The sequence below is a fragment of the Solanum tuberosum genome, unplaced genomic scaffold (genome assembly GCF_000226075.1).
Source record: "Solanum tuberosum cultivar DM 1-3 516 R44 unplaced genomic scaffold, SolTub_3.0 scf00212, whole genome shotgun sequence".
In the NCBI taxonomy this organism is placed as follows: domain Eukaryota; kingdom Viridiplantae; phylum Streptophyta; class Magnoliopsida; order Solanales; family Solanaceae; genus Solanum; species Solanum tuberosum.
This window is the reverse complement of record NW_006239138.1, coordinates 472,537-482,324: the sequence shown is the minus strand read 5'-3', so window position 1 is coordinate 482,324 and position 9,788 is coordinate 472,537. Positions and strand designations below refer to the sequence as shown.

At 36.2% G+C, this 9,788-nt stretch overlaps 1 protein-coding gene and 1 pseudogene across 1 annotated transcript; one reads left to right on the top strand and one right to left on the bottom strand.

Annotated features, from left to right (window-relative positions):
• The first annotated feature begins 3,475 nt into the window (after window positions 1-3,475).
• LOC102583435 (ATP-dependent RNA helicase DHX36-like) lies at window positions 3,476-7,193 on the top strand (annotated as a pseudogene).
• A 903-nt stretch (window positions 7,194-8,096) lies between these two features.
• LOC107062241 (F-box protein CPR30-like) lies at window positions 8,097-9,234 on the bottom strand. The gene has a single exon (XM_015312638.1). The coding sequence runs from the start codon at window positions 9,232-9,234 to the stop codon at window positions 8,137-8,139; it is 1,098 nt and encodes a 365-aa protein (XP_015168124.1). The 3' UTR covers window positions 8,097-8,136.
• Between the last annotated feature and the right edge of the window lie 554 nt (window positions 9,235-9,788).

Genomic DNA, 9,788 nt, shown 5'->3' with positions numbered 1-9,788 from the left:
TGTGTTTTCGTCTTTCCCGAGAGGGAGGTCGCGAAACCAGGACCACTGGAATGATGGCCTAAGGAGTGGGTCGACATGAGGTTCAGCCCGAGAGGGTGAACCCTAGTCCCATATCCTAACACTCAGCTCAAGAGAGTGAGTGGGGTAAGGCGTAGGTTGGTCTTCATGCGGCAAGTGGGTGTCCGAGAGGAACCCATTTGAAACGGGGTAAGTTACCCGAGAGGGAACTTATTTCCATCTAAAAGCTCAGCCTAGTCACTATTATCTTGCAAATTTCCTATTGAAAGCATGTACCCAACGATTTATCTCAACTTGTATTGCGGTCACACCCCAAGAATATTTCCCCCATACTTGATTTCCTTGTTAATTTTTGTTATTTTTACTATTTGTGACAAAACCCCACAAATCGATATTGACACTTTTGTGTCGCCCCCTTTAATTTACTATATTTTTAATCGTTAATGTCTTTAGCTACGACTAGTTAGAGCTAAATTTTATCTTTCTATCAATTCTCAAAACCACTCCTTTGGGACATGACCCCAACCTTTAGTTGGGTTACTATACTATCGACGATCTTAGACACTCATACCGTAGGTTAGTGTCGTTGGTCACGATACGCATCAAAGCACAACAAAGGTATTCAAATGCCCTTACAACAAAGATGATTCCCTATTCAGACAAAGTTCTTCAACAATTTAGAGTTCCGGAATCACATACAACTCTCACACTCACAAAGATGAACACATGCATGACTTCACCCACAAGTTTTCCCTTATTTTCCAATCAACATTCGTTTCAGCTCACTCAAGATCACAAAGGATTTTTCAAGGCTTGTAACGAGGCTGAGTGTAAATGTATGGTCATTTAGGCTTAGTGGCTTCTACCTTCGTGAAGTATGTTCTGAACATCACTTTCCTCCCTTTTCTTTAACAATTCAAACATGCTCACAATCCATCCCATTATTCAATTTCATATGAACTACTGGATACCCCATTTCTTTTGCTTTATTTTACAAATTTCTCAACCTTTTTCTTTTCTTTCTTCTTTTTCATTTTATTTTCTCTTTTTTATTTACATGGAGGGGTTCCATCTTTTTCTAGACCATCATTCAAGGGATATTTCTCACACTTCTTGACCTTCCTTCTCGTTTCACCACACCCCAACTTAGGCTTTTGGCCTAAGTTGGTTATTAAAAAAAAACCATACTTCATGAAAGTTATGGGTGGATGAATAAAGAGAGGTCATAATTGCTCAAGTTTCTTCGAAGAAAAAGGTAAGGCTCAAGAGGGGTCAAGCAAGGTTCACACATCTCACAAGGTTGGCCACAAAAGAAGTATATTGTCAAATTATTTCACTCTTGAAAATTGTTTCCTAAGATCATTTCAAGTTCTTGCATCACTCAATCAACTGGACCAACGGGGCAAATTCTAGGTTTTATCACACACACTGTTCAAAGTACTCTCATCACACAAGGCATTGGCACCAATATCAAATAAGACTCCACACTTTCTAGCTAGTGTGCAATGTTTATTACAAAAGACTCATTCGACAACCGGCTAGTCACAACGAGATGCTAAAAGTTCATACATTGTCTATGCAACTTCATTTGCCTTATCGTAGCCGCACATTCATTTCGTTCGATTAAGAGCACTATTCAAGTCATTTGTATTGATCACAACCGACACTCAACTTCGCACAAGAACATACACAATCTCACACAAATTAAGGAGGTGGCAAAATTTTAAAATTAGGTTCAAAACCATTTTCATTATGTCTGTTTAGTCACTCTGTCTGTTGGGGCATCAATGCCTAGAGTCACACTCTGCAGTTGGGCATCAGTGCCCGGTGTCTCAACAACTGTAGCTGCACTGGAGCCTGCCATAATGGTATCTCTCAAGGAGGTCTGAACAACAGAATGTACCATAGTCTCCTCCAAATCAGTTAGGCCCTCAAACACAGTCTCCTCCTGAACACCAAGTTGCTCCTCATCAGTCTCAGCCTCACTCTATAGCCGTGTCATCAACTCTAACCTTATCTTCGGTGGTAGCCGGAGGCACATCATAATGAGCTAGAATATCTGTGTCCAGGATCTCCATGGTCCCAAAAATTAGAGACATAACAGTGGACTTCAGCTAGTCCACATCTTTCTTTAACTCCATAATCACGGCCTTTAAGGCCATCACCTAATGAGTAGCTCTCTAACCTCTCTCACATATCTCTATCCTCGTCGTAAGGGCCTCAATAGAATCTCTGAGAAATGTTAATGCAGCAGTGATAGCTCTCTCAATCATCCCGGGTACTGCGACCTCTAGACTAGAGGCACACACATCAATGTGTTGAACGATTCGCCTTGCTTTATGTGCGCTTTAGTGTCGTCATCAAGGTTATAAGACATACTTTTCCTCAATGAGCCTCTTCCAAAGAGGCGAAACTAAACAATTGATATTTCACTTTATCATATTTTGTTTTCAATTTCTTTGTATATATATTTGTATTTCTTTTTCCCTTGGTGCCTTTTTTAATTAAAGCACATGCTTTATTTGCGCTTTGCACTTAAAGCCCCAACAGACTTTGGCATTTTTTTCCGCTATTTGCTTTTGATAACATTGAGTCAAGCTACCCCATTTGATTCTTGGCTGATCTCACAAAACCCTCTTTTTTTCTTAATCTCCAAATCCATCGCTGAGCTTATTTGGATTGCAAGATTCTCACTCAGGATAGAACTTTACCTTTACCTATTTATCACCCTTCCTAAAGAGTTAACTATCTATGTGAGTCTTAGCCAACGAACTACGGAAGGTCACCAAGTGTTCCTCCTTCTTGGGGAACTTGAGTTAACTACCACCAACTCAAGATTTTGCTAGATCTAAAAGCGAGGCTCCTCCTTTGTTTCTATCCCCAAAACCATAACTTTCTTTTAGGGTAATTTGAAGACTCCTAATATTTGCGGTATTTTTTGAGATAATTTTGAGGTAAAAACTACAAGTTTCTAGATACATTATTGATAGATGTATAGATCAATGACATTAATGAATTACTTGAGTGTTTGGTTTCTAATAGAGCCTTTTATACCTAGAGAAAGTCTAAATGGTCAAATATAGCAATTCTCCTTTTGCAATATGTCATTGTGAATTGAATCATATCCTAAATATTACTCAAGATTACATATAGAAAACTGTAATCCAAGTGCAAGTTCTAGATTTGTGGGAGTAATATTTTTGTTTCTTCCATCTTTTGTCTTTATCTGGTGTGTTCCTTACGAAGTTATGATGTTCATATTCCTCTTTCTTCTTTTTCCTTCTATCACAGTTCTCTGCAACAATATATTTAGTTATTATTATTTATTTACTTTTTTACTTGGCTCTTTGATTTATGTTTGTATCTCACAAGTCCGGCTTCAATCTGTGTGGTGTTTGTTTTGTTGCTTGCAAAGTTCATTTGTCATGTTAATCCTTCTCTACTTCTTTTTGTACAAATGCTTGTATTTTCTAATTTGACACACATTCTCAGCTGTGCTTCTTCTTTGTTTTTACTACCTAACAAACTTCAAATTTCACAGGACGAAATTCATGAGAGGGATCGCTACTTCGATTTCATGCTCGCTAGTCTCAGGTGCATTGGTTTAATCTATTTTATTAGTTAAATAGATACGTGGATTATAATTTTGTCCGTCATGAATGATCTTTCTGACAGGAGTTGGGATTATAATGTGCTAATTTTTGGCTTGCCAACTGGCCAAGTCAATTAACCTCCTTTCTGTAGCTTACTTATGCAAACTTGTCTGGATTATAGAAATTAGCTTGTCATTTTCATTCAAGAAAACATAAAAAGGTGTCACTACTTAGTTTCTTTTAATTTAAACCACTGTGAAACAACAAATGTTCAAGTTGATCTTTCTTTACTTGTAAGGACTTGCTTCCTTCATATCCAAATTTGCGTTTGGTAGGACTTCTCATTTTGCTTTTGTATTGTAATAAAATAGTGCCTCTTTTTATTAGTTTTATTCTAGTAATATGTATGTGGTTTTATGATATAATCAATTGAATGGACCTCCAAACAGGTTCTGATGAGTGCTACACTGGATGCTGAACATTTTTCAAAATACTTTGGTGGTTGCCAGTTATCCGAGTCCCTGGATTTACTTATCCTGTAAAACCTTTCTCCTAGTTTCTATATGCTGATTTATCTCTTTGTTGATTTATGATGTGAGTTTTTGAAGTATTTATACGCCTCTACACCTATGTCAGGTAAAAATGTTCTATTTAGAGGATGTACTTTCTATTGTAAAGTCAACTAAAATTAATCGCCATGACTCCACCTCATCCTGTGTCATGCCTGAGGAATCAATATTAACTGAGGAGTACCAAGTTGCATTAGATGAATCAATTAATCTGGTTTTTTCATATGATGATCTGGATCCCCTTTTGGATCTAATATCTTCTGAAGGGGGACCAAAAATTTTCAATTATCAACATTCTTTGAGTGGAGTGACTCCATTTATGGTGTTTGTTGGAAAAGGCCGCGTTGGTGACATTTTCATGCTCCTCTCTTTTGGTGTTGACTGCCATTTACGTGCTAATGATGGGAAAACTGCTCTAGATTGGGCTGAGCAGGAGAATCAGACAGAAGCTGTTGAAATAATTAAGGAACACATGGAGAAATCATCTTCCAGCTGTGAGGAGCAACAACATTTACTTGACAAATACCTATCAACAGTTGACCTTGAACTGATTGATGATGTCCTTATTGAACAACTATTAAATAAATATGCATAGACTCAGAGGACGGGGCCATCCTTGTTTTCATTCCTGGTTGGGAGGACATTAACAAAACACGAGAGAGATTGAAAGCAAGCCACTATTTCAATGATCAGTCTAAGTTTTCAGTGATCCCTCTCGTTTCTATGGTTCCTTCTGTGGAGCAAAAGAAGGTTTTTAGACATCCTCCTCCAGGCTGTCGCAAAATTGTTCTTTCAACTAATATTGCTGAAACTGCCATTCCCATTGATGATGTTGTTTCTGTAATAGACAGTGGACGAATTATAGAAAAAAATTATGACCCTTATAATAATGTATCAATTATTCAATCTTCATGGGTCTCAAAAGCAAGTGCAAAGCAAAGAGAAGGGCGTGCTGGGCGGTGCCAGCCAGGGATTTGTTATCATCTTTATTCAAAACTTCGAGCAACTTTATTGCCTGATTTTGAGGTTCCGATTAAGAGGATTCCTATAGAGGAACTATGTCTTTAGGTGCTTCATTATTCTTCCTCGTCATTTGGGAATATGATTTTTGTAATGTAAATACTTTGCATGATGATTAGATGAAATAACTTTTACCAGTTCAAATAAAAAAGATGATTTGGTGAAATATATTGAGGTTCTTGTTGGTAGTTGAAAACATTAGCCAGGGATGGAAGGAGGTGAAGAAACTTGTAATAATTAAAATAAAAAGTAATTCAGTAGGCTTTTGAAAATTATTCTAGTTTTATTCACAACAAATCTACTTACAGTAAATGTGAACTATTTAACAAAAGAGCTTGTTGTATAGCAGTTTGAATACCTTTTCTTTGGCAAGTCAAGCTTCTTAACCCTGATTGCAAGATAGAAGAATTCCTGCAGAAGACACTTGATCCTCCGGTTTATGAGACCATACGTAATACAATCATTGTTCTTCAAGATATTGGGCGCTGTCATTTGATGAGAAACTTATAGAGCTTGGAAAAAGGCTAGGATCTTTACCAGTTCATCTGCCTACAAGCAACATGCTTTTAATTTCCATCTTATTGAACTGCCTTGACCTAGCATTGACTATGGCTTGCGCTTCTGACTATAGAGATCCATTTACCCTACCCATGTTTCCAAATGAGAAGAAGAGAGCTTCAATTGCAAAAGCTGAGTTAGCCTTATGGTATGGTGGAAGAAGTGATCAATTAGCAGTTGTGGCTGCGTTCGAGGGCTGGAAAAGTGCGAAAGAAATTGGTCAAGAATCAAGGTTTTGTTCCAAGTACTTTGTATCTTCAGGCACTATGCATATCCTATTAGGAATGCGTAAACAACTTGCATCTGAACTTTTGGGGAATGGGTTTATTCTCGGAGATGGATTTTCATGTAACCTTAACGCACAGGATCCAGGCATACTAGATGATGTTCTTGTTGCTGGTTTGTACCTTATGGTTGGAAGTCTGCTCCCGCCTCTGAAAAGTAATAAGAAGGTCGTCATTGAGACTGCAGGTGGTGATAAAGTTCGATTAAGCCCTCATTCAACTAACTTCAAGCTTTCATTCCAAAAATTCTATGAGCAACAATTAATTGCATATGATGAGATAACTCGTGGTTATGGAGGTCTGCTTATAAGGAATTGTAGTGTCACTGGGCCACTCCCACTGTTGTTGCTGGCAACAGAGATTGTAGTGGCTCCTGGAAATGAAGATGATGATGATAATAGTGATTATGAAGATGCTGATGAGGACAATGGCGAGGAAGGTAATATTAAAGCAGATCTGTCAGAAGCCCATCAAGGAGAGAAAATTATGTCTTCTCCTGATAATACAGTTAAGGTCATTGTTGATAGATGGATTCCTTTTGAGTCAACAACTCTTGTCGTTGCTCAAATTTACTACCTGAGAGAGAGATTAGCTGCAGCAATTTTATTCAAGTTAGTTTTTTTGTTCTGCATTGTTTTAAAGAGAGAATCTTCCCTACGCCTCCCCTCCACTCCCCAAGCAAAATGAGAAGAAAAGAAAGAAAAACAACACAAAGTAATTAGGGTTTCATTTTGTTGCTATGTTAAGATAGTTACTGACATATGTGGCTTTTGGTTGATCTAATGTGTAAGTGAATGTTATTACAGGTCACACATCCTGGAAAAGTTCTTCTTGAGGTTCTTGCCAGCTCTATTAATGCAATGAGTTGCATCTTGTCGTACAATGGAATGTCAGGAATCTCATTGCTGCATGAGCCTGTGGACTCACTTACTACAATGGTTAGTGCTACTGAGATTGGTCAGTCTGATCCTGGGTGGAATAACATAATTGATATGAATCCCAACATTTCTCCCAATTCATTTGAGTACAACGGCCGGCATCAGCTCCCCAATATGCATCATCAAAGAGGTGGCATTCATGTATCAAAGGTAAGACAAACTGGAATCAATCATCAAATTATCATGTCCAAAATACTTGTTTTATTGGATTAAATTTGCTCAAAGCTCTGTATCTCAATGAGTCTATCTGTACAGGGATCATCTGCGCATAGAGATACCATGCAAAGAGGTCATTCTAAGCGGAAGCATGGAAATGGACCTTATTAAATCAGGTTTTAGATAGATTTATTCTCACAATTAACAGAGGTTTTTTTTTCACAGAAGCAACAACAAGAATCTTCCTTTTTTTATTACTCCAAGAAGGTAAAGTAAGTAAACATATAGGGTGTTGTATGTATGCTGTAGGGAATCAAAATGGGGTTTGCTACATCAAAGGGAAGATAGATGAATGCTGTATTTTTTTGTTGTATGATACAAAATCGCAATGTCTCGAAGGCTCTCAACTATAGTCTAAGCATTTGACTGTTCATAAATAGGACAAAAAAGTGCATGTTTTGAGATTTTCAGACTTTTTTGTTTGGAGTAGAAAGCCTGTCTCCTTGCGCCTTGTAAGGCGCATAGGGACCTGACCCTTCCTACCCCAATTTAGAGGCCATCTCCCTCATGTTTAAATGTTACCATTTTGATTTCAAACTTATTTTTGTTGCTCTTTTGGAAATTTCACTCAATCTTTTTGCCCTTTTGTCTGCAGACTCATAATTATGTACAAGAAGAAATTAGTTTCACATCAACTCAAGGGTTCATATAGCTATGAAAAATATATACTATTGTTTCAAAGGCGAGTGCATTCTGGATAGGATCTGCTAGTTCAATTAATTAAATCCATTACTTTCTTCTCGAACCATACATACATACACCAAAAACATCTAAAATATACATAAATTAACACGATTTTCATTTTCAACTCATTGATTCTAGATTTTAAATTTGTCTCCACTGCTATTCACATAGAAGCAATATCAATAACAACAACAACAACAACAGTATAGTGGAGTCTGAGGATCGAGTGGGATGTATGTAGACCTTATCTACGATATCAATTGACTGAAACTAAACTCTCCTTATAAACAACTATTTCCAGCTTGCCTCTTTTCCCATAAAATCCAAGTGTCTTCATTTCTTGATTTGAAGGATCATAAATCACTAATTGTCCAGAGCTATTTTCCAAAATTAGCTCACCATTTTTCCAAAACCCTAAAGGCCTTTCCACCCTAGAAATAGGACCAATTCTTTGCAATTTAGTCCAACAATTTTCAACTCCCATTTCATTATTCATCACCCATATATCATAATACTTCTCCACTTCTTTTAAACAATAAACAATAAGTGAAATTGATTCTTTAAATGGCACAATCACCCAAACACTCCTCATTATTTCTTGCTCTCCAAAAATTCCAATATTTGATGGTAACTTAATATTTTGAAAAATCTCTTCACTCATGTTGAATAAAAGTATCACCTCATGATTATCAACATTTTGACCTAACCAACAAAAAATCTCATTTTCATATACCATACTCCATGAAGTATTACCATACTTTATTTTAGATGGCACAATCCCTTTATACTTCCTCCATGAATTTGTATTCAAAGAGTATATCTCAACTTGATAAACAAAAACATGATCAATCGATAGACAAAATAAAATTTGTATTACCTTATAGTCATTTTTCTTCGAATCAAACCCTAATCCAAAATCACTCCCACGTATTGTTGATCCAACAAGACGTTGAATATGTGATTGAGGTAATATTTTGTAGTCTCTAATTGATGGATTCCATAGAACAATGTTATATGGATAACCACATAAACAAACAATGCCGTTACATGGACCTATAAGTCTTACATGACCAAATTTGTCTTTGAAGTATTCTGGAAAATCTTGATTGATGAAAACATTAAATGTGTCATTTTGTGACAATGAGAGGATCCTTTTATTTGTAATGTTTCCGCGGCGACTAATTAGCAAATGGAGATGATTTTGTTTGTTATTTAGGTTATGCAAATGTTTTGAGATGAAATTAGGGTTCTTGATGAGAGAATACCAGAATTTGCAAACACATTTGAACCTTATCAAAGAAGTTACATGTAATCTTGTCAAAATCTCAAAAATTATATCTTCAGATAGATTCATTATCCTTTAATACTCTCTTATTTTTTTTGCGATTTTTTTATTTTATTTTTGGGTTTATATTCAAATGGATATGTAAGGAAGGAAATAAAAATAGGAGAATCTAAAGTAGTCCATAAATGTAGCTTCATTTATGAAATATGAGATTAAATTTGATGTTTGAAGTTCCTCATTTCTTGGAATATATGAAGCAATTTTCCATGCTAAAAATTCAACCATTATTATTAAGGCTGATGTGTATTGGAAAAATGGTTCAAATTTGACATGACATCTTTTTAATTCTAAATATATAATTGCTTCAATTAATAATAAGAAAAAGTGCTTATGCTAATATAAGAGGGGGGGGGGGGGGGAGAAGACTATATTTTTTTTTGGCTAATAAAAGAAGACAAATTCTCATATATATAGCTAGGGTTTAGTTTCCTATTTATTCTAAGAAGAAAATTAAACACCAATTTCTACCTCACAAACTATATTATATATATGAGCTTCATGTTTTCAAAAGAAAACACACATATAATGCCAAACCATATTATGCTGCAGGTGCTACTTTTGCT

Excerpts from the sequence above, each read along its gene's own strand:
- LOC107062241 (XM_015312638.1), bottom strand. The coding sequence starts at position 9,234 with ATGAATCTATCTGAAGATATAATTTTTGAGATTTTGACAAGATTACAT.